This window comes from Pinus tabuliformis, chromosome 6, assembly GCF_031772625.1.
Source record: "Pinus tabuliformis cultivar Carrire ecotype Pingquan chromosome 6, CPIR1, whole genome shotgun sequence".
NCBI lineage: Eukaryota > Viridiplantae > Streptophyta > Pinopsida > Pinales > Pinaceae > Pinus > Pinus tabuliformis.
In genome coordinates, this window is record NC_142292.1 from 415,693,084 (window position 1) to 415,718,718 (window position 25,635).

At 41.3% G+C, this 25,635-nt stretch overlaps 1 protein-coding gene across 1 annotated transcript in view; it reads left to right on the plus strand.

Annotated features, from left to right (window-relative positions):
* LOC149259069 (endoribonuclease Dicer homolog 3a-like) overlaps positions 1 to 25,635 on the plus strand; it is a 395,016-nt gene that overhangs the window by 208,739 nt on the left and 160,642 nt on the right. Inside the window, 1 exon segment of the mRNA XM_089417273.1 lies at positions 17,513 to 17,989. Coding sequence (XP_089273399.1) covers positions 17,513 to 17,989 — 477 coding nt within the window.

The window sequence follows — 25,635 nt, forward strand, 5'->3', positions numbered from 1 at the left end:
GAAAGGAAAGGACCAAACAAGAATATTTACTTCAAAAGGTTGAATTGATCCTATTGAGGTCTAGCCTTGAGGATGCCTAGGCAAAGTTTGTAGAGCTAAGGCTTGGGATTCCCGGAGATTCCACTGTTAGAATTGCCTCAAATTTGGAGTAGAGGGAGGGGACCCACCAACGCTGTAGCTTGTAGGAGATAGAATTTTTCCTTGGGTCAATTCCCGGGAAATTGATGCCCTAGGTGACCTAATGGGGCTAGACCCCTAGGGATAAAGGGCGAAAAGGAAAAAAAGGGGGTTAAAATGATCATCCTTTTTGATGGATCACTGACTAATTCGCTTGGGGATATGGAGTCGAGGATGATGATGAGTAAGAACTTGGTTTCTTGATCAAGGAGGCCCAAAAAGTTCGCTTTGTCCTATGTTGAGAGAAAGAAAAGAAAAGTGACCTTCAAGCATTTATACTTCAAAGAAAATGATGTAAGCTTATCGTGACAAATAATCTCTAGGAAATTTCTTTCATATAACATTGGCCAATACATTAAATTAAACATGCTTAATTCCACATTTCAATTATGCAGCAACTAGTCCTAATTTTAGCAGTATGCAGCAACAAGAATAACAATGCCAAAATTTACTTACAACGTTATAGAATATATCCAACCAACATTTTGTTGATTTGGGGTAGCATCGGATGTGCTCTAGCCACGAAAATTGGTGGAGAGGCTATAGCACAGGAGATCTCCAAGACCCAGAAATGGTTTGGGCAGAATCTAACGAGTTTGGGAGGTTAAAATAATTAATATTTTTAATGGAGTTCCTAAGTCTAAACTTAGGAAAAATAAAAGTTTAATGTGAATTAATATAAAACCGAGTTAGAATGGTCCAAAAGTTAAGGATCAAGCCAAACCTTATCTTTTAGTCATTGATTAGAAATTTAATCTCGACTGTTGATGGACCAACAAGAAAAGTATAAGAGGAGGCTTGAGGGTGAGTTGGAGAATACCCTAAGTTGATCAAGAATTCGATTTTCTGGGGTAGGGCTTGTTGAGGAAATTGAAGGAGTGATCAGAGTTGTAGCTGAGGGGCAGTGAATACAGTAGCAAAGAGGCAGAGATAGTACTGGGAGCATCAGCGCAGAAGCCAGGAGAGGGTTGACACAGAGCCAGCTAGAGGCCATGGAGAGGCAGTCAGAGGCCATGTAGAGGCAGCTAGGAGTTGCTTAGTGCCTGAGGAGGGCCAGCATGGGAGACACACAGCCTCGAGAGGCTGAAGCTGGGCCACATAGGCTGACACAGACCCTAGAGGCTGACGTTGGGAGATTTCGTGGGACAAATTGGAGCTAGAGAGCTAGATAAGGTGACCCAATCCTTATCAGGGTGACAGAGAGCAGCAAATGTGCTGCTGTGGGATCGTTCATCCGGTGATTTAGCCGGAATATCTGTCTTCGACTGAGAGGTACTACTGCGGAGGGCATTCTCTGTTGGGTGAGCCATTTTTGGCGCCCAAATTGTATTCTGAAACTGATTAATAATAAAATCCTTTGATAGCTACACCAGTTTTCCTACTTGGAGTTTTTCCAGGGACATTAGTCCAAAAACAACGGTGTCACTTGTGTGCTTGTTCACTTTCAGTTGATGATCTGTATGTGTTGATACTGTACTTGTATTTATTTTCAATATTTACATTGTAAATAACTTGTTAAGTAACTGAACAAGTAGGAAGAAATAAATTAGATAGTACAGGAAGAATTTCTAACGGAATCACTTAGAAATTCCAACATGGTATCAGAGCGTGGTTGCAGATCACAGGATAACTGAGGGCATCAGCGGAGTAGAGCAGTAGCAACGGAAATAGTTGTCCCGAGTGAAAGAAGCTGTTCCTAGTAGAAAGCAAGCAAGAAAGGGGTGACGCTGAGAGCCTGTGTCATCAGTTCGAGCTAGGAGGAGGATCAGTGCTGAGGCAGAGAGGAGTAAACTTGACCTACGCAGTGCCCAGTCATATTTCCCAGACAGAAAGGATCGACACTGTGGCCAAGAGGTGCAGATTGTGCTGGTGTCGGGATTGCGCAGAGCCTAGAGTAGTGTTGCGGGGGACCCCCCCCGATCCTGCTCCCAATCTGCGGTCCAGGCGGGAGCGCGCTCTTGGAAAAAAAATTTGCACTCCCTGCCAAAACAGGGAGCGACCTCGAGAGCGTCGCTCCTATCGCTCTAGGAGCAAAAAATAAAGCCTGAGAGCGTTCAGGGAGTGATCGCTCTCGGGCTTTATTTTTCGCTCCCGGAGCGACGCACGCTACGGTCGGGAGCAAATCCGAAAAAAAATACGCGCGCTAAAAAGACTAATTTTTTTAGATTTTTTTTGTTATATAAAGGGAAGGAGGGCTTTTTGTAAGTCATTATGACTTGAGAGAGCTTGGAGCCAAGGAGAGCCATGGAGCAAGGAGCTTGTGCCAAGGAGCGAGGAGTGAGGCTGCGAGTGCCGAGGAGCAAGGAGCAAGGAGTCTTGGATTTGAGGTAGGTTAGTAATTTACTCCTAATTTCTAGAATCTAAATAAATAAATACATTTTTCTCATTCCCATTCCCATTCCCATTCCATTTTATTAAATTTTGCAGATTCAAAACTACAAATTTCAAACATCATGGTTATATTTCTTGGCATTTTCTTCTTCTTGGTTCCTTTTCTGGTTATTATGGTGCTGGAGAGTAGGAAAATGAGGGTTCAAAATGAAGAACGGGGAAAAAGTGGATTTGTTGAAAACCCCGGTGAGGAGGAGTTGGAGGAGGGTGAACATGATTCAACAGCTGAAAAGCTAAACAAGACTAAACCCCATTGTGGAAATATGTTAACAAGCCTGAAGCAGGGAAAGGGAGCGGAACCACTAAATTTCATTGCCCCCATTGCAACAATAATTACACAGGTTCATACACCCATGCCAGAAAACACCTCTACGGGAAAAGGCCATGGGATGGAGATAAACAAATAGGAATCAAAACTTGTGCAAGTGTGTCAGCAACAGATAGAGCCAAATACATAAGGGAAGAGGAGGAAGCCCAATACAAATCTAAAAAATCAAGGGGTTTCTTTGAACCAAGCTCATAATCACAAGCACAAAGAGCTCCTTCAGCATCCTCCCAAGGAAGTGGATATGGAGGCATAGGGTCACCAACTTTAAGGTGTAGAACCATATCAGATTTCCTTTATGAAGGGTGTAGGAATGATGTGGATTCAAAAATTTACAGGTTTCTCTATGCATGTGGGATACCATTCAACGTTCTTCGCTCACCTTATTGGCACGAAATGGTTTCTGCCATAAATGATGCCCCTAAAGGATACAAGAGACCTGGGTATGACAAGGCAAGAACCGTTGGACTTGATCATGAAAAACAAAAATATCACATTCTTTGAATAGAATGACAAGTTCTTGGACTGACCATGGGGTGTCCATTGTATCTGATGGATGGACAAATGTAAAAGGCAAGCCATTGATAAATGTTCTTACTGTGTCTGTTATTGGTACCATAGTTCTAAATGCATATGATTATTCAGACAAGTTCAAGATCGGCATCAACATTGCAGAAGCATTGCTTGAAACAATTGACCGTATTGGGCCATATAATGTCATCCAAGTCATCACTGATAATGCTCCTAATTGTAAGTCAACGGGAGCAATTATTGAGGATAAATACCCCAACATATTTTGGTTTGGGTGTTTGGTTCACACATTGAACCATTTGATGCATGATGTTGTTAAGAACAAAAAGGAACAATACAAATGGATTGGTGATTTGTACAAGAAAGGTAAACAAATGATAAAATTTATTACAAATCATAGCAATACCCATGGCCTTTTCTGCAGTCACTCAAGATTGGAGTTGTTGAAGATTGCGAGGACTAGATTTGGTAGCTATTACCTCACCTTCAGGTGCCTTTTGAAGGTAAGAGAGTCATTGGCTAGCATGGTATCAAGTCCACACTGGCATGTATTTAAGGAAAGGGCTACAAATGCAACTGACAGGCGAGCTTTTGAACTGGTGGAGGAGGCTGCTCTTGATGGTATGTTTTGGGCAAGTGTGAGGCAAGTATTGGATGTCACCAAGCCCATTTATCACATGATTCAAGTTTGCAGATACAGATAAACCAGTGATTGGCGAGGTGTATGAGCAGATGGATACCATGTTGGGGCAAATAAAAGATATTGTTCATAACAATGATCCCGACTTGTACAAACTGATTCACGATTGTGTGTGTGTATGGTGGAATAAACTTAATCTTCCACTACATTGCTTGGCGTATATCCTTACGCCAAAATACTACTCTACATCTTGGTTGGGCCAACCTGCACTAGGTGGTAGGGTTAGGACCAAACCCCATTTAGATGAAGAGGTATCTAGAGGATATTTGGATGCATTAGAAAAGTTGATATCTAACAGGGAGGAATGTGCTAGTGTGCGCCTTGAAATAGGCAGATACTTCAATGGCACTAGTTTGTTTGGTACCTTCCATGCAATGGAAGACAGAGACAGATTTGATGCTCTCACATGGTGGGAAGCATATGGCGGCACCTACAGAGAGGTGTTGGAGCACCTACAGCTCCATACATAATGTGAAAAGAAATAGACTCAATGAAAACCGGGCAGAAAGGTTGGTTTATGTGCACTACAACTTGAGGTTGTTGAGTCATTACTATGATTGGGCTTATGAGGATCCAACATATAAAATTTGGGACAACCACCCAGAGGATGACAATTTGGAGGATGGCACTATACATCTTGAAGAACTGGAAGAGGAACTTATAAGGGAGGAAGATGAAGCAGCAGCCATGCCACCTCCACCATCCAGTAGCAATGCTCGTGTTCTGAGTCTTGTTCCTTTGCTGTTGCCACCTCCATCTACACCCTCACGTGGAGGGCATGTGCCTTCTAGTTTTGGTCGTCAGTCTGTGCGAGGGACTCCTAGAAGACCACCTCGACCTGCTCATATAGTAGACTCTCGTGGCAAGGGCCACATGCAGTAGTAGATAATAGATTTACAATTTACTTGTCTTTTCTAGTTTCTATTAGTTTTCATATCTGTTGAGTCTTGAGTCCTTGACTCTTGACTCTTTCATATCATAATGATATTTTTTGTAAACAATATATGACTGTGACAATGAAAGTTTGAAGTTTGAAGTTGGCCATTATAACTCATTGGTAATGATTCTGAATTATGAATATGATGCTTCGTGAAAGACTAAAGTTGTTTCATTTCATTTCATAATTCATTTTATAACATTTCATTTCATGTTAACAATTTGATCTGAAAATCACTTGTGTGTGATCTCAGTTAATTAATTAATGAATGAAGGTATTACAGATTCATGTGCTGGTGTGTGTCTATGTTATCTTAGGAAACAGATTGATAAGATTGCAAAATACATAGACACTGGAAAACAGTAAGAGAAACACAACAAGCAAAACAGAACACAACAAAATTTAATAAGGAGTTTACCCAATTCTCCTAGGCTACGTCTCCGGTCCAGCTTTCAATGCTGGCCTTCTTTATTGTGTCTTTAAGCAAAGTTTTTACAATGAGGAGCTCAATTTGAGTCTCCTGAAACAGATGATGCTTAGTAGGGTGGTTCTTGGATTCCCCAAGCCACTAGAGTGCACAAACTCTTCCTAACCAAGTCTCGACCTCAACTGGTCTTAAAGGGATGAGTCGAATTTGGTACTCAGTTCCCGACAGATATCCTCACAGGGATTCCTTGAACCTTTCAAGCCTTCTGTCTGCTCGATGCCGCCTTAGCTCTGCAGGTCAGTTCGGTTCTCTGTTTTCTACTTCACTCTCTGCTCTGTCTCACTGTCTCCTGTCTTGTCTTCTGTTCTTTGCTCTTTTTCTGTTCGTGGCTTAAAGCCAATCTATCTCATGATTGTTCGCTTCCTCTTTCGTCTCTTTGGTTCACCTGCCTCTGTCCGCTTGGAGTTCCTTGCCTTTGCGTCATCGCCACTGTGTAATGTTTCACAGGGAGGTGACCACTTGTCCTCTCATGAACTGAGCGCCAGCTGTTCCTCGACGGTTCGTTATTTTAGTTACTTCGTGAAATGATTCATCCGCCAGCTCAGCGGTCAAATCGGACTTCAACCTTTATATGCTTCAGCTTATTTCTCCCGTCAAATCCGGTTTCCCATCGGGCGCAATCTTCACCGTTAGATCTGGAGCCTCCAGATCTACGGTTATTGCTCTTATCACGCGGTTGACTTGCTGGACGTGATGAGAGCGGTTTTCTCTCTCATCTGCCGGACACGCGTAGTTCATTGAATGGCATCGCTGGGTCCTCTGACAAACTCGCTTACCGCCCAAAACGCCTCCGATATTCTGTCGGTTTTGGAGCAAGGAACCTGCTTATCGCTTTAGCGCTTTTCCCACGATTTTTTGGCTTCCCTTGTGACCAAGCACTCAGGGCTATTCCTTCTCGAGGGGTTTTGCCCAGCGATGCGCGGTTACGTTATCGCGCATCAGAAACGACCTTTGTTTTCTGATCTGAGCTTCCTAACTGCTAGTTTTGCGCTACTATGCGGTCTCCATAGGTCTCGATCAACACGCTTTGCAGTGGTGGCCTTCTTTATTGTGTCTTTAAGCAGAGTTTTTACAATGAAGAGCTCAATTTGAGTCTCCTGAAACAGAGGATGCTTAGTAGGGTGGTTCTTGGATTCCCCAAGCCACTAGAGTGCATAGACTCTTCCTAACCAAGTCTCGACCTCAACTGGTCTTAAAGGGATGAGTCCAGTTTGGTACTCAGTTCCCGACAAATATCCTCACAGGGATTGCTTGAACCTCTCAAGCCTTCTGTCTGCTCGATGCTGCCTTAGCTCTGCAGGTCAGCTCGGCTCTTTGTTTTCTGCTTCACTCTCTGCTCTGTCTCATTGTCTCCTGTCTTGTCTTCTGTTCTCTGCTATTTTTCTGTTCGTGGCTTAAAGCCCATCTATCTCATGACTGTTTGCTTCCTCTTTCGTCTCTTCGGTTCACCTGCCTCTGTCCGCTTGGAGTTCCCTGCCTCTGCGTCATCGCTACTGTGTAACGTTTCACAGGGAGGTGGCCACTTGTCCTCTCACGAACTGAGAGCCAGCTCTTCCTCGATGGTTTGTTATTTCAGTTACTTCGTGAAATGATTCATCCGCCAACTCAGCGGTTAAATTGGACTTCAACCTTTATATGCTTCAGCTTATTTTTCCCGTCAAATCTGGTTTCCCATCGGGCGCAATCTCCGCCGTTAGATCTGGAGCCTCCAGATCAATGGTTATTGCTCTTATCGCATGGTTGACTTGCTCGGACGTTAGCCAGCGATGAGAGTGATTTTGTCTCTCATCTGTCGGAAACACGTCGTTCATTGAATGGCATCGCTGGGTCCTTTGACAAAACCGCTTATCGCCCCAAACGCCTCCGATATTCCGCCGGTTTTGGAGCGCGGGACTCGCTTGTCGCTTTAGCGCTTTTCCACGGTTCTCTGGCTTCCCTTGTGACCGAGCGCTCGGGGCTATTCCTTCTCGAGGGGTTTTTCCCAACGATGCACGATTACGCTAATCACGCATCAGAAATGGCCTCTGTTTTCTGATATGAGCTTCCTAACTGCTAGTTTTGCTCCACTGTGCGGTCTCCATGGGCCTCGATCAACGCGCTTTGACTGAGGTCCTCGTCGTTCCGTGCTGGCTACAAACTGCCATTGTCCAGAGGTCCTCCTGATAGCTCATTGTTCACAACTTTTTGAAGTCTGTCATGATTTGATACAATCATAGAACTTTGATAATTTCATGGATCCAATTCGGATCACAGTTAGAAACTTAGATATTATTTGTTGTAATGGTTAAACTTAGCTTAGAAGTACAACTTTCGTGATCAATGATGATAAATGTTATATATTGGATTTTCAATTTTGAAAGCTTGAAGTTGAAACTTTAAGATTGAATTTGATGAATCATGATTCACAAGGCTCAATATGTTGTAATATGTATGTTACTAACTTGTGGACGTGGTTGATTAAGATTAGAACTTCTAGATGATTGATGTGATATGGTTCAATGATCAATCTATGTTTTTTTATGTTTTTTATATCTAATTCATCATTCTACATGTTTTTGTTGACATACATGTATCAAAATATTAAAAATATAAATTGTATATATATTTTAAAAAAATCGCTCTGGGATTCGCTCCCAAACTGGGAGCTTCTGAAAATGTCACTCCCGCTCCCATTTTCGCTCCCACCCCCTGCTTTCGCTCCCGATTCCAGGTAACACTGGCCTAGAGGCTCTAAACCTTCAGATTGTTGGGGCATAGGAGGCTATGGGTCAGTTGCGGAGTGAAGCTGGTGGGGTACTGTGGTTAGAACAATACCTAATAGGGCAAGACCAAGGAGGAGGGAGTTGTTGCCGAGGATTGGCAGAGGGATTTCCAGAAGGGAAATCGAGGCTCAGAGGGAGTGAAACTGAGAACTTCCAGACGGGAAGTAGAGAGGCTTGAAAGAGTCAAAGAGGAGCCGCAAAATGGCAGTGAATGGGCTAAGGGATCAAGATAGATTGGACGGAGCTTCAAACTTCGTAGTCTGGAAGGCCAGGATCTTGTCCATTCTAGACAGGTATCGCATCAAACACTTGTCCCTAAAACGATAGCGATCTCGGTTGAGCCAACTGAAAATGACAAGTACGAGGAGGGAATGGCCAGGGCAAAGTGCATCATCCTTGATGGTGTCAAGGATCATGTGGTGCCACACATTGCCAAGAAGGAGATGACAAATGAGATGTGGGATGCCTTGAAGAAATTGTACTAGCATATTTTTGTGCAGAGGAGGATGTTACTTGAAAAATAGCTGTGGTCATGTCAAATGCAGAAGGGAGAGAAGATAGATGTCTTCCTCGGTGGATTGAAGGAGATCTGTGATCAACTAACTTCCATAGGGGCCACACCGGATCAGGAACTAATGGTGAGAACTGCATTGAACGCAGTCTCAGAGGATTGGGAGGTATTTGCCCAGAGCATACTGGGCAGGACGAGCCTTCCAAATTGGGAGGAACTGTGGGTGGCTCTTCATCAAGAAGAGATTAGACAGGTATCCAAGGTGGGGAGTAGCGGAAAAGGGGTCAGAATCAAGTAGGAGGAAGAAGAAGATGCGGCTCTCGCATCTGTGGGAAAGCAGGAGAAAAGAAAGAAGGACCTCTCCAAGGTTAAGTGCTTCCATTGTGGGGAACTGGGTCTATGTGAACCAATGTCCTAGGAAGAAGAGTAAGGGAGAGGCTTTTGAGACCAAGGATGTGCTAGGTAAGGCGGAGAAGGAAGTGGAGTCTGATGACGACTGTGCCATGAGTGCTCATGTGCCACTTGAGAGGAAGTGGGGAGACATCAAGCTGTAGTCAGACGGACTACAGGCGATGAGGGGTAGGATCCTTGAGGCACCCAACCTCTTGGATTATACTTGGCTATGGGAGCCCCGAAGAGGAGTAGCAGGATTGGTGGATTTCGGTAGAGACGGATGCGGTTGGAGCGACAAAAAGTGCTACAGTGTAGGAGTCCCAGGATAGCGTGAGGCAGCAATGCGAGATGCATGGAGTTGTTGCAGCAATGAAGAGGTCAGAGAGGGAGCACTTGTGAACAACAGAGGGAGCTTCAGCATCGAGAGTGTTTCTAGCCTATAATAGAAATGTCAGAGTTGGGAGGATCATTTACTTACTTCTCAGTAATGTCGTTGCAGTGCAATAATTAGTAATGGCAGTGCTATAGGCAACATGATGCAACATGATGAGAGGGGATGCATTGCAGATGTAGCAGTGGCAGTGGCAGGGCCATGGGCAGCAACATGGATGCAGAGTAAGTTGTCGTACGGATGCAACAGTGGTAGTGGCAGGGCCATGGGTAGCAGTACATGATGCAATAGTGCAGAGAATGTTGGGCAGGGAGGCCTAGCATCGACACAGCGACCGATGCTGGATGATCAGGGTGATACTTAGTGAGGAGTATTACTAGAGCACAATTCTCGCTAAGAGAGTGTTGATTTGGGGTAGCATCAGATGTGCTCTAGACACGAAAACTGGCGGAGAGGCTATAGCACATGAGATCTCCAAGACCTAGAAATGGTTTGGGCTGAATCTAACCAGTTTGTGAGATATTAAAATAATTAATATTTTTAATGGAGTTCCTAAGTCTAAATTTAGGAAAAATAAAATATTAATGTGAATTAATATAAAACTGAGTTAGAATGGTCCAAAAGTCATGGATCAATCCAAATCTAATCTTAGCCGTTGGTTAGAGATTTAATTTCGGTCGTTGATGGAACAACAAGAAAAGTATAAGAGGAGGCTTGAGGGTTAGTTGGAGAATACACCGAGTTGATCAAGAATTCGATTTTCTGGGGCGTGGCTTGCTGAGAAAATCGAAGGAGTGATTAGAGTTGCAGTGAATACAGTAACAGAGTGGCAGAGAGTACCGGGAGCATCAACGCAGAAGCTGGGAGAGGGTTGACGCAGAGCCAGAGAGAGGCCACGCAAAGGCAATCAAAGGCCACGTAGAGGCAGCTAGGAGTTGCGAAGAGCCTGAGGAGGGCCAACGTGGGAGATGCAAATTCCAAAGAGGCTGATGCTGGGCCAAATATGCTGACGTTGGGCCAAAGAGGCTGACATTGACCCTAGAGGCTGACGTTGGGAGATTTCGTGGGATAGATTGGAGCTGGAGGGCTGGATAGGGTGACGCAGTCCCTATCAAGGCGATAGAGAGAAACAAAAATGCTGTAGTGTTGTTGTGGGATCGTTCATCCGGTGATTTAGCTGGAATATCTATCTTCGACTGAGAGGTACTACTGCCGAGGGCATTCTTTGTTGGGTGAGCCATTTCTGGCACCCAGATTGTATTATGAAATTGCTTGATGATAAAACCCTTTGATGGTTGCACTGGTTTTCCCGCATTGGTTTTTTCCGAGGACATTAGTCCAAAAACAATGGTGTCACTTGTGTGCTTGTTTACTTTCAGTTGATGATCTGTATGTGTTGATAACGTACTTGTATTTATTTTCAGTATTTACATGGTAAATAACTTGTTAAGTAACTGGACAAGTAGGAAGAAATAAATCAGATAGTACAGGAAGAATTTCTAACGGATAGACTTAGAAATTCTAACACATTTCGTTTGGATGACAAAGCTCCAAGACGAGAAAAATAACGCAAATCCATACGTCAAAATTCATCATCTCCAAAAAATTTCCTGCAAGGAACAAATGCGAAGTTCTCTATGATTAGAGAGATCCCAAGTCAAATGGTGATCCAAATGAATGCATCTAACATCAATATATAGCCTCCTAAGGAGTTCAAATTAGCTTATGGTGCTACATTAGCCCCTAATGATAAAATAATGTGCAAATAAAACCCCTATTGGTGACAAGCCCACCAAACTAGCTTAGAAGTCGAAAAATAAGCCTCACAATAGGCCAAATAATAATACGTACATGTTGTGGGGCCTTCCAAAGCCCTAATAATGTCCCGAAGTGCCATACTGAGGAATAACTTCCTTGGAATATGATGGACAAGGAGGTGGCCTCTTGTTCTCCAAGTAATAGACCTGTGTTGCTCTCAGTGGGTCTGAGGGCACACAAATGACCCCATGGGTCTCCATATGAATCGAAGATGCTTGTAGATCCTCTGCAAGGGTTCAAGTAGTGGAATGAGCGTTGTCATGACATCGTGCAAGTCCCGAGACACCTGCTAAGAGTGTGGGGCTCCTATGGGGGTCCTGCGGGGCATAATGTACCAAGCATATCACCATCATCTGAAAAGTGGATTGCTAGTGGTCTTTGAGCATCAATGAAGATCCATGGATTGTTGTGTGTGCCTATGGAGGCCAATGGCTCTCTATGGACATCCTATATGTGCCAATCTAGACCTCTAGGGGTTAGGATCCTGTATAGGGAGACCAAACCAAAATGGAAACCACCTATAATCTTGCATAAGATCCAATGCGTCACCTAGGCTTCCAGTACAATCAGTCATTAAAATAGTCGGGTAAAAGAGTTTACAAACCATGGATAACAAAGTGGGCACTTCATAATTGCCTGCTCTTCTATAGTGGGCTTTGGCATGTGCCAGTGTCTCCAAGCTCCAAAGGGAGTTAACCAAGTACCTTATTAGGTTGTTTCAACACTTAAAGGGGATAGTATGTCCAAGGTACATCCCTCTAATGGGGATGGAAAGTGATAAATAGGTGGAATGGAATAGGGACTGAGAGGGGCAATCTTGGGCCACATATTGGGGCATAAGGGTAGCTAGATAAGGGGAAGCCCACACCTGGGTATGTAATGTGTAGGAGGGAGCAATCGTGGTACATGAGGTGCCCTGGTCTTGATTTTTACACACTTCTTTATATGCTTTTTGCCTTTTATGAATTTTCTTTAATTAACTGCTTGGGGCTCAAAGGACGAGAGCTTGATATGTAAGATATAGCAGTGATTACCCCTTGTTAGGTAGGGCGGTTTGTGAAAATTTCTAGATATAAATCCAACTACAGTGATTGATATTATTTCTTCTACTTATTATTTTAGAAATAAGTTATTCACTGTGTTTCTATTGCAAATATTGAAATAAATTCTACTGCAGCCTTCAAAATTAAAAATACTGTGTAAACTAAATGCAAGGAGAAACACTGGCACAAGTGTAATCACAATGACAGTTGTTTTTGGACAATTATGCCCGGAAAACCCAATGCGGGAAAACCAGTACAACAAATGAGGGTTTATTTATTAATCTTTAGCAGTGATTACCCCTTTTTGGGTAGGGCGGTTTGTGAAAATTTCTAGATAGAAATCCAGCTGCAGTGATTGATATTATTTCTTCTACTTATTATTTCAGAAATAAGTTATTCACTGTGTTTCTATTGCAAATATTGAAATAAATTCTATTCCAGCCTTCAAAATTAAAAATACTGCGGAAAATAAATGCAAGGAGAAACACTGGCACAAGTGTAATCACAATGACAATTGTTTTTGGACAATTATGCCCGGAAAACCCAATGCGGGAAAACCAGTACAACAGATGAGGGTTTCTTTATTAATCTTTAGCAAAAATCTCAGGTACAAGATACAACCGGCAGAATAGAAGAGGAATCTTTGTGAGAAATTCACTCACAGTTCTCCCACACTTCTCGACGCGATTTTGATTTAGGAGAGGACCTGCTACCCCCTCTGTGTCTCACTGTGTCAACTTCTACGTGAGGTTTGTGCAGTCCCAATGTCAAACTTTGCGCTGACCCTTTGCGTCACAACCTCTGCGTTGTCCCCTCTCTACTCTGCGTCTTCTGCTCTTTCACTCTCGACTGATGCTGCTACCCTCTCTCTCTTCACCTGCAACTTGCCCTCTAAATCGATTTCCTCTTGCCGAAATTCGACTAGTGAGAAAATCCATTTACTCGGGTAACTGAGTATCTGCCTGGTGTGCTTTCCAAATGCCCATCAAAGTCCTTATAATCCTCCAGTTGAGAACCAACGACCCAGATTAGATTCTAATCGATGGCTCAAATCATTTGGACTCGATCTTCATCTTTTTCTAGAAGTTTCACTCACAGTTAGATTAATACCCTTTAATTATTTTAATTTCCTAAGTTTAGAGTTAAGGTCCCATTAAAAATAATTAATTATTTTAATAAAACTATCTCCGGGTGGAATTTCCCAAAACGATTTCTGGGTAGTGTGGAATACATGTGTCCAAGCCTCCCTGCAAATTTTGAGACTTGGAGCACATCCGATGCTACCATAAATTGACACTCCCTCTTAGCGAGGAATGTGCTCTAGCAATGCACCCTGCTGAAGCATCACCCTGGTCTGTAACATCTCCCTCTGTGTTGGTGATGTCTGACATCACTGCCCACCAACTATTGTGCAAGTGCTGCATCTATATTATTGCTGACTCTGCCACTGCGAACACTGCATCTATACTGCAACTTTCTGCCATTGCAACTTCTGCAAAATATTTGCGTACCAACTGAAGATCTGCTCTGCAAAAACTATGTTGCTCCCTTCTGCCTCAGTAATCTTTGATCTGGAGATCAAATTACTCTGTCGACTCACTCAGAGAAATCAATTTCTCCTCAAAACTTCATCCTCCTTGGCCTGCGAACTGTGCTACCTCTGTAGTAATTTCAAAATCCTTTTCCTCTCTGCTTCTAAGCTCTTCTGCTTACGATTTGTGCTCTGATACCATGTGAAAATTTCTAGATAGAAATCCAACTGCAGTGACTGATATTATTTCTTCTATTTATTAATTCATAAATAAGTTATTCACAGTGTTTCTACTGCAAATATCGAAATAAATTCTACTGTAGCCTTCACAATTAAAAATACTACGGAAAGTGAATGCAAGGAAAAATACTTGCACAAGTATAATCACAATGACACAGTTATTTTTTGACAATTGTCCCCAGAAAAACCCAATGGCGGAAAGCCAATGTAGCAGATGACAGTTTCTTTATTAATCTTTAGCATAAATATCATGTACAAGATACAACTGGCAGAATAGAAGAGGAACCTTTGTGAGAAATTTCTTGACAGTTTTCTCACACTTCCTGGTGAGATTCTGATCCAAGAGAGGACCTGCTGCCTCCTTTGCGTCTCATTGTGTCAGCTTTTGCGTGAGGACTGCGCAGTCCCAACGTCAGCCTCTTTGCTGTCCCTCTACATCACAAATTTTGTGTTGTCCCTTCTCTTCTCTGTGTCTTCTGCTCTTGCACTCCCAACTGATGCTGCTACCCTCTCCCTCCGAATCAATTTCCTCTTTCCGTAGTGAGAAAATCGATTTTACTAGGGTAATTGAGTATTTGCCTGGTGTCCTTTCCAAATGCTTATCAAAATCCTCCTTATAATCCTCTAGTTGAGAACCAACGATCCAAATTAGATTCTAATCAATGGCTTAGATCATTTGGATTCAATCTTCGTCTTCTTCTAGAAGTTTCATCCACAGTTAGATTAATACCCTGTAATTATTTTAATTTCCTAAGTTTAGACCTAGGGTCCCATTAAAAATAATTAATTATTTTAATAAAACTATCTCCAGGTTAAATTTCCCAAAACGATTTCTGGGTATTGTGGAATACATGTGTCCAAGCCTCCTTGCAAATTTTGAGACTTAGAGCACATCCGATGTTACCAAAAATCAACACAGTTCATTGCCCTCCAGGGGTTGGGAAAATCATGGGTTCCTGAATGATAAAGGAGGCTCATCTAGGGACTATGGAAACAGGGTGATGACCATAGATGGGGTAGAGCCCATGTATTGGCTTTTGCCCACGTGCTAATTATTTTTGTCTCGACCATCTTTTGCATTTTGTGGTACAATTTCATGTTAGATGTGGCCAATTATGCTTTTTTCTTTTTCTTTTAACTGCTTCAACTTTCGGGGCATCATTCTAGGGCTAGCCCAAGGGGATAGGGAGGCTGGCCCAATGTGGACCTAGAATGGAAATGTGGACCCAGGTGGGGGAAATGATGAATGGGGGTATAGTGAGTGGAAATGGAGTAATATGTGCGGATAAAGGAGCAGGACCATGCACCCAAAGTCGGTGTTTCCCAAGTAGTACCACCCTAGAACCAAATGGTCAATAAAGAAGATCCCACAAGACTAAGATCTAAGGGTAACGTCCAAAAAAGATCAAGGGGACAAGAGCACAAGCTAAGCGTACTCTTTCTGCCAAATCCCCCCATCAATCCATACCCATAAGTATCCATGATAAGTAAATCTAACACTCAATTACCAATTGACAAGACACACCTTGAGATTCAGGAGGCCCACCTTCAAACATACGATCAATACAAGTGGGTGAGGGACCACATGGCGGGCTCAAGTGGCAAAGAAATGGCACAATGAGCTAGTAGAAGGCTGCAAGGGATGATCATGGTGGTGCAGTAGTGAAGGCCTCGATGTTGCAGCAGTGATGACTTCAGTAGTAGTAATTATGATCTCAGCAATGATGAAGAAGAGGATTGGTGTCTTGGTCTTGGAGTGGCTAAATAGGTCAAGGGTCATGGTCTTGGTATTCATCAATTGGAATCTCTATAAGAAGAATTTTGTGCAGCTTTTTCTCTCAAAGAGTGAGAGGTTTTGGCCTTGGCAGAAAGCCAACATCTTGTGTTCTTGTCTCTTTTGTTTTGGTAACTATTTGATGAACTAAGAAGACACACTCTAATATTAACAAGCAAAGATTGTGCTAATAATGAAAATTAAAAGTACCTCACAAATAGTTATCACGGCGAGAATAATCTTATTAATTTAATTGCTCTAGATTCTTCAACACTGTATACTGAAAGAATAAAAAAACCTTTAGCAGTGGCTGCAACAAACCTCTACAGCCTCATCCTTCCTTATCTCAATCTCTGAGAGAAAATACACCTTTAATAATTCTCAGGCCCGAAAGTATTTTCCTTAACACCATCTCCAGGCATCATCTGTCTTAGAAACAAAGTAAGGACTGTGCCTGCAGTTGTATAACCACTAATAAAGAAATGTGGAACCCTAGTAGTGATATGATCTGATAGGCTGGATATCTCTCAGCTTCACGCAGACAAGAAAACTAAGTTCCAACTCTGTTTCATGATCCATTTTCCTCGGGTCTGCTTCTGTCCATCAAGATCCTGAAACAACAGCGCAGAGCCAGCAACATTAACTTTATGTTCAGCAATCTGTTGGGGTTTCAATACATAAGATAGATCAAAATATTCAGGCTTTGCTTTATGGCAGCATCATCATTTTATTTGATCAACATATTTAGAAGGAAAACTATTTTCTCACTTTATATTTGCATTATTCCCAATCATATGCTGTTTTCATGAAAGGGGTGGCCAAGCCAGTTTTTCCATTCAGCCCTTCTTCTTTCTACCTCCAAAATACTGCTTGATGTGAACTGGCTGCGGCTTAGAGGAAGATAGAAATAAACCCTTTGCATGGCAAATTGACATATCTGTAACTAACAAATGCTTGAGTCACGCTGAAAATGATGTCTTGTACTGCTGTCACAATGGATCCAATGGCGGCACCATTATTATTTGCCATCAGATAAGTACTTTTCTATTATTCCTCTGAAGACCTTAAAATAGCCCTGCATGATAAGTGTTAATGCAGTAAAAGAATTTTTTAATGATGAAATAGCCAACTGTTTCTATAAAATAAAAGAATATATATATATATATATATATATATATATATATATGTTTTCAAATTTCTTGCGAAATAATGTAGTTGACTATCTGAAAATTATGGTTTGCTGAGATTTCTATACTTGAACAAAAATGGTTCCTTCAAATTTTCTTTGAGGGACCTGTTTAATTTGTTATACATTTGTTTATCTGATGTTTAATATGATTAAAAAAACTTGTAATGAAACTGATCTGTGAATGGCTGGGTTTATCTTTATATTATTTAAAATTTATTGGCTGATAACAGCTAATTCAGCATTGGTTTTGTTCTTCTAATCTCAGATGCTATTTTTTAATACGCATATTGCTGCTGTAACTTGTAAACACAGGGATATATTAGAGATGAACCATTTGATCCCCGTCGTTGGTTTGCTCCTGGGACATTATCTCCAAAAAGTGTTCCTTGTTGTTGTGACTCAAATTTTCTTAAAGAATCTGTAAATGGTATGTCTGAAATGGAAGGTAAAACTGTCAAAATTGGGAAGACTTGTGACAAAGGCCACAGATGGATGTGCTCAAAAACAATTGCAGATTCTGTAGAAGCATTGATTGGAGCATATCTAGTTGGTAAAGATCTCGATGCTGCACTCAAGTTCATGAGCTGGATGAATATAGAAGTTGCATCTGAACCTGAGTTAGTCACTTCGGCATTTGAGCGTGCATCTGTTCATCCTAGTGTCTTAAGGAGTGTAAATATACATGGACTTGAATCTCAATTGGGATATGTTTTCCAAAACAAAGGTTTATTAGTAGAGGCAATTACACACGCTTCACAACAAGATTTTGAAGGAGGATGTTGCTACCAGGTAACTCAAGTCCTAAAACACATACCATGTGAGATCTCTGAGATGGAATTAAGTTCAATGTTGCAGCCTAATGCTCTTTATTTTTAAATTATAATTGTGCATCTGCATGCCCTAGGTGTTGATGAATTCATATCTTCTGGAATTTTTTGTTACCACATAAAGATTTTGTTTCTACGAGTAGTAATGGTTGCAATCTCAATATTAATTCAGTGATTAATGTCCATGCCACATGATCTCTATCATGGAGTTGAGACTATATATCTTCAACACAGACCTTATTTTTCCTGTTAACCTTGCTAGCTGTTACTGAATTACAGAATTATCTATATTTTCACTCTTAACCTTGTTAGAATTATAGGGCATTGAGGTGTTTCATTGTCAAAATCTATGCCATTGAATCTTTATAGGAGCATAGGTCCTTACTGGAAAAACAGGATTAGAATTTTAATTTTCTATCCTTAATGCATTAAGGGGCAGCCTATTTTCACAGTAAAGAATATTTATGTCAGTAAATTGGGTTGACTTAAGTATAAATCATGATGCAAGAGGGAATGTGACTGGATAACATCAGAAATAAATGCATGAGTTCTGAAGAAACTTTGGCAAACATTTTGAAGTTAGCTAGTAGGACATTTTAATTACTGCCCAAATTTATTTGAAATTAATCCTGTTGGCAATAAAGATTGTAGAATTTCCAATGAGGTCTTAGTACTCATAAATTGAGCTATGTCTGTAAAACCCAAGTGTTATCTCAATTCATTGAACCATCTGTCCAAGGCATGCCCCAGACAGGGAGGCCATAGGTCACAGCGTCAATTGACTCAAATCTGGTCAAGTCCCTTGGTGTTACCAGCCATTATTGTGGCTAGCAGTTGAGCTGCCCTTCATCTAGTTATTCTAGGGAAGATGTGGGAATCCTGCGAGATTTTTCTTGAAAAATAAACTGACTTATGCTTTGCATATTCTTCCAAAAACATGTTTCCTTTTGGCCTCGTAAGTTTCTCATGTGATAAGCTAAAGGCCTACAATGGAGTCATCTAATTCCTGTATTTCAATAGAGGAATTATTATGATAAAATCTTGTCATTTTACCGTAACATACTCTACCCATTTGAAATTTGGAAGATAATTATCTTGTTGCAAGGATTTTTCAGTTGGAAAGCACATTTTATCCTTGGGTTCCATTTATCCTTCATATTATTAGTTTTTTCTGAACCCATATTCAGATCTAGTGCCCAATAAATAAATGCTCAGAACAGAAAATAAAATTCAGATTTGATTTTTTATACACAAAACACATTGGTGATCCAGGTGGATATTGGTGGCCACCCGCCTATTCCTCTTGGACTCCCACCATTGTTTCTTTCAGTTTCTTTAATTGTAGCAAATTTACTATTTTTTTGTAGGTTTTCGGTCTTGAACTTCCAGAGCCGTTTTGAGGCCCTAAACAACATTTTTTTGGAAAACGAGAAAACTTGTAATTTATGGCAAGGGTTTGTAGTTGAAAGTTGTAGTCCTCGGATAGATATTTCTAACGAGGTATTGTACACATCAAACAAAGATCGTAATCCAAAGTTATGACCCCGGGAAATTGATGTACAAATTTACCTCAACGGGGCCCACAAACTTTCAACACTTCATTTCTTAGGGTTAGGTTTTTGGATGTTTAGAGTCTTCCATTGTATCTCAACAATAAGTAAGCCTTCGAGCATCATTGTAACACAATTCAGAAGGCATGTAGCCACCACAACTCTTCTCAGAGGTAAGCTACCATCACCTGCACTAGTTTATTTCCATTTTGCATGTAAACATTTTTCAGTACTTTGTTATTAATGAATCGAAGTTATGTTTTCGCTGTATCTCTATATTTTTATTTATATTTGTATTTCATTTCATTCTTTCATAAAATCCGGATTAGTGGTGTTAGAGTGGTTTGCTCTTTCTTTGTTTTTCTGTGCATGTCCCCAACAAGGTTGCAGTATAAGGAGTTAGGGCTCGAACTGGTTGAACCTTTGCGAGATTGCCTCGCAGACCCCGACGACCTCCCAAGAAGAAGAAAAGAAAGATGAGGTACTGGGGGATACTTCCAAAATATTTCTTGAAGAAGCCCTCGAGCAATAAAGGAACACAAAAGAAAGTGGGGAATTGGCTTTTTGTACTTGGCTCAGATTGCACAGGCATCATGACGGCTCAGGGCGGGGGTTATCACTCTGATCCCTGCCCACTCTGGATAGTTGTCTCCCAATAGCAGGCTATGGGGGATAGTCCCTGTGGAAGTGAGATGATTGAAAGCAAATTTGGAACCAACTTGCTTGAGAAAGACGGTTGAGTGGCCTAGCTACTTGGTGAAAATTTAGCAAGATTTAGGATTCGATTAGATATAGAATTGAGACCAGTGCCTTATGGAGTTAAAAGGTCTTGCTTATTATAAATTATGACCAAGTAACCATATGAACAATCGTTGTTTATATGATTGACTAACCTATATGAGATGCAACTCCTAAGACCTAAGTGTGATGCAAGGATCTTGGTTAATTTTAGATTATATGTCTAATCTAGATGGAACCTTTCTCTTAATTGTTTTGAGAAACAACCTTTAGTGTTGTTGTGAGATGGGAGCCAACGAAAGAAAGCAAAGGCTTGATTAATGATACCTCCCCTTGTGTTCCAACCACACAATGCCTCTGACGCTACAGAGATTGTGGCTCTGACATCTGCAAGGTCACTGTGTTAACCACTAAGAAGGGTTGAATCCCTCGAGCTAGATGAGAAAGGGTTGTCCTAGTAGTCTATCAACCAAGCTTATGCTTGGAGGTAGGTTTTTAATGCAACTATGTTTAAGATGAAATGCAAGCCTATGAGTGAGTCTTAATTTAAATTTTTTTATGTGATTTAAGTACTTATTGTTGATTAATTTATGGCAAGAGTACTTAATAATGTATTGAAATACACTTAAATACGAACAATTGCTCAATGATATGAGTGTCAATAATAAACAAGAGACCTTCTAGATGCAATTGCTCAAAGAATATAGATCCACAATAGATAAACAATAGGGCAAAAATTAACCAGTGATTTAGTATGATAAGTCAATGAGCGTCATCCAGAAAAGACAAAAATATAGCAAGTGTTCTTAGCCAATATTATTCAAATTAGATTTACCAATCTTCAAGTTAAGAACACTTAGATGCAAGTTACTTCAATGCCACTTATCAAGAGATGCTTGTTAAACTCACAAGATGTCAATATGCCCAAAGATACTCAATACCAATGAAAGTTATGAATGGAGTTCTTTAGTGAGTGAGCTTATTCGATGTGAAATAAGAACTTTATATCATATAAAATCACAAGTAAAACACAATGTTAGCTACTTCGACAATGTCCATGCTAGTGACAAGGAACAATGGAATGTAAAACAATGAACGCACTTATGCAATTTATGTTCCAATGAGCAACAAGTGAATGATATAATAGCAGTAAGAGACTTATGGCAGCAGTGAGTAAATCAATGTAGACCCAAGCAACACCAGGCCTATGATAATCAAAGATGCTCAAGGAGATGCCCAACCATTTTCTTAATGTAAATTAGGAGTTTAGCCCACTTTAAGATGCATTATTCATTGACATATCAGATTTGAAATAACTTATTACAACAATAGAAAAATATGTAACCATTGAGCTATCTATGCTTTCCACTCATTATTATCCCATTCATCGTTTCTCCCACCTGGGTCCACATAGAGTTAACTTTCCCCTTCCCCTTACCCACACCTTGGGTTAGGCTTGGAATGATGCCCTAGAGGTTGATGCAGCTAAAAAGAAAGATAAAAGCATAATTGACCACATTCAACAGGGAAATGTACCACAAAATGCAAAAGATGGTTGCGACAAACACATTTAGCACTTGGGAAAAAGCAAATACGTGAGCTCTTCTCCATCATCATGGCCATCACCTCGGTTCCTACAGGTTCTATGAGCCTCCATCATATAGGAACCCATGATTGTCCCAACCCCTGGTAGACAATGAATCGCCCTACTGTAAAAGGGGGTATTCACTGCTATATTTCACGCATCATGCTCTTACCCCTTGAGTCCCTTGCTGTTAACAAAGCAAAATCATAAAAAGGAAAAAAGCATATAAAGAAGGGTGGAAAAATCAAGGTCAGGGCACCTCATGTACCACAATTGTTGCCTCCTTTACATTATATACCCAAATGCAGACTTCCCTTTTATTAGCTACCCTTATACCACCCCTGCATGTGGCCCAGGGCTGCCCCTTCTCATCCCCTACTTCATCCACCTCTCTATCACATACCACCACCTTTTAAAGGAGGTACCTTAAACATATTATCCCCTTTATAAGTAGAAACCACTTAATAGGATACTTCGTTAACTCCATTTGGAGCTTTGAGACATTAGCACATGCCAAAGCCCATTATGGAAGGGCAGGCCATTATGAGGTCCCCACTTGTGGTCCATGGTTGGTAAGATCCTTTACTTGATTTCTTTAATGAATTGTTGTACTAGAAGGCTAGGGGACACATTGGATCTTATGTAGGATTGGAGATGGTCTCTATCTTGGGTTTGGTCTCCCTATATGGGATCTTAACCTATGTTGCAGGAAACGTGAGGTAGGAGGGCGTTTCCGTATGGAAATGAGTACGAAACGCTGAAACGCGTTTGGTATGGCCCTGAAACGCGTTTCAGGCCGTACTGCCACGTTTCACGAAACTGAAACGTGGCCAGTACGGCCTGAAACGCGTTTCAGGGCCGTATGACCCACGTTTCAGCATTTACTTGTGTTTTTTTTAAATTTTGTTTTCTAATATATTCTTACGTTAGCCTAGTGACTTCTAGTTGCTTCGAGATGCCTGTCTAAAGTTATAAAGGTGAAATTTTGCCCTAGTGTTGATATGCAGTTCATGGTAATGTTAAATTCATAAAGTCAAAGTGATATTCTCCTTTATTTTTCATTTTCATCCTTTTACTTAAATTTTTAACATTACCATGAAATGACTCAGGATGTTTGAAAGTGGTTTTGCCCTCATTGGATTTCATATAGAGAAAGTAGAATTTTAGATCTCACTCAAAATCCAACACACTTATCTGTTTTTCAAGATTTCAGGATTGGGGGGATTGCAATGTTTCCATTGGATTTTATCATGTACTAGGGTATGGAACTTGTATTTAATCGAGAGAACCAAGCCCTCTATGCAGGGGAGACTCCCAATAATCAAGAGAATGTAGGGTACTAGGGTAGGAAACTTGTATTTAATCAAGAGCACTAAGGTCATTCGACTATGTAAGAGGAGACTCCCAATCAAGCACGAGACAAAAAATTAAAAATTTCTCGTGGCTAATTTTGGATATTTCTATTTTCGTTATGTGATTATTCATGAGTAAATGTGATGTAAGTTAATATACTTACAGTTTATGCATTGACAATTGAAAATTTTATCATAATGTAATAAATTAGAATGTATCATATATGCTTTATGATTGCACACATTTCTTAAATGTCCTAATATATATATATATATTCGCATTTTCCCATTTCCAAAATTTGGGGAGGTCGCGTTTTGTATCGCTTCCCATTTCAGAAACTCGTACCCGTTTCCCCGTTTCGTGCAACCTTGGTCCTAACCCTCGAAAGGGCTACATTGGCACATGTAGGGTGTGCTTTTGGAGCCATGGGCCTCCACAACAGTAGACAACGCTCCATGGATCCTCAAGGATGTCCAGAGATTGCTCAAGATTCACCTATTGGACGAGGAAGATGCACCTGGTTCACCTTTGCCCAGCTGGCCCCACAGATGTATCATGCACTTAGCAGCTGACCCAGGACATGTACGATGATGTGGCATCACCTACACCATCATCAGAGCCCTTACAGATCATCAACAGGCATATTCAACTCATTTGGAGACCCATGAGGTTATTATTATTGTGCCCCCACACCAACTGGGAGCACCACAGGTTTGTTGTTTGGAGAACAAGGGGTCAACCCCTTACCCATCACTTTTGAGGGTTTTATTCTTCATTATTGCACCTCTGGACCTCATCAAGCCTCTTGGAGGGCCGTACGACATGTATTATTTATCATTTGAGCTCTTAAGAGGCTTATTATTTCATTTGTGAGTTAGTTTGGTGGGTTTGTCACCAAAATTTAGGTTATTACTATGTTGCGGGGGAGCCCCCCCCCCCCCCCCCCTCGAACTCGCTCCCGAATTGCGCTCCAGGCGGGAGCGGCTCGGGAGCGCGCTCCCAAAATCGCTCTCGGACGGGAGCGATTTTCGGGAGCGCGCTCCCTCAAAAAAATTTGCGCTCCCTGGTCTGTTAGGAATCGTTATAGGGAGCGATCGCTCTGGCGCTCCCAGAGCAATTTTTAACGCCCGGGAGCGATCGCTCCCGGGCGTTAAAAATCGCTCCGGGAGCGGGTCGGCGGAAAAAATTCCGCGGACTCGAAAAAAAATAATTTAATTTTTTTTTTTTTTGGTTTTAAAAGGCCAATGGGCCAAAAAAATATTCATTGTTACTTCATTGAGCTTGAGTTTGGAGCTAGAGCAAGAGCAAAGGAGCGAGGAGCAAGTGCTGAGGAGCGAGGAGCAAGTGCCAAGGAGAGAGGAGCAAGCCTACAGAGGTAAGTAACTTAGTAATTTAGTTAGTTTAGCTGGTTAGGTAGTAATTTAGCTAATTTAATTTAGCTTATTGAGTTTAAAAATCATGTATTTAAATTAAATTAATTAATCCCAATAAATTAAATTAATTTGCAGATTCAAGAATCAAAACCCTACAAACATCAAACACCATGGACCTGGCTATATTTCTTGGCATTTTCCTCTTCCTGGTCCCTTTTATGGTTATTATGGTGCTGGAGAGTAGGAAACGGAGGGGCCAGCCCCAAACTGAAGAGGGGGATGAAGAAGCCGGAGAAAGTCAAATGGGTGAAAACCCCGGTGAGGAGGAGCTGGAGGAGGGTGAACATGACCCTCAAAAAACTAAACAAGACCAAACTCCATTGTGGAAATATGTTAACATGGCTGAAACAGGGAGAGGGGGTGGAACCACTAAATTTCATTGCCCCCATTGCAACACTGATTACACAGGTTCATACACCCGTGCTAGAAGACACCTCTGCGGGAAAAGCCCATGGGATGGAGAGAAACAAATAGGAATCAAAACTTGTACAGTGGTGTCAGCAGCGGAGAGAGCCAAATACATAAGGGAAGAGGAGGAAGCCCAATACAAAACAAAAAACTCAAGGGGTTTCTTTGAACCAAGCTCACAATCACAAAGAAGTCCTTCAGCATCCTCCCAAGGCAGTGGATATGGACATGGAGGCACAGGGTCATCATCTTTAAGGCGTAGAACCATATCAAATTTCCTTGATGAGGGTTGTAGGAATGATGTGGATTCAAAAGTTTACAGGTTTCTCTATGCATGTGGGATACCATTCAATGTTCTTCGCTCACCTTATTGGCATGAAATGGTTTCTGCTATAAATGATTCCCCTAAAGGATACAAGAGCCCTGGGTATGACAAGGCAAGAACCGTTGGCCTTGATCATGAAAAAGCAAAAATATCACATTCTTTGAATAAAATGACAAGTTCTTGGACTGACCATGGGGTATCCATTGTATCTGATGG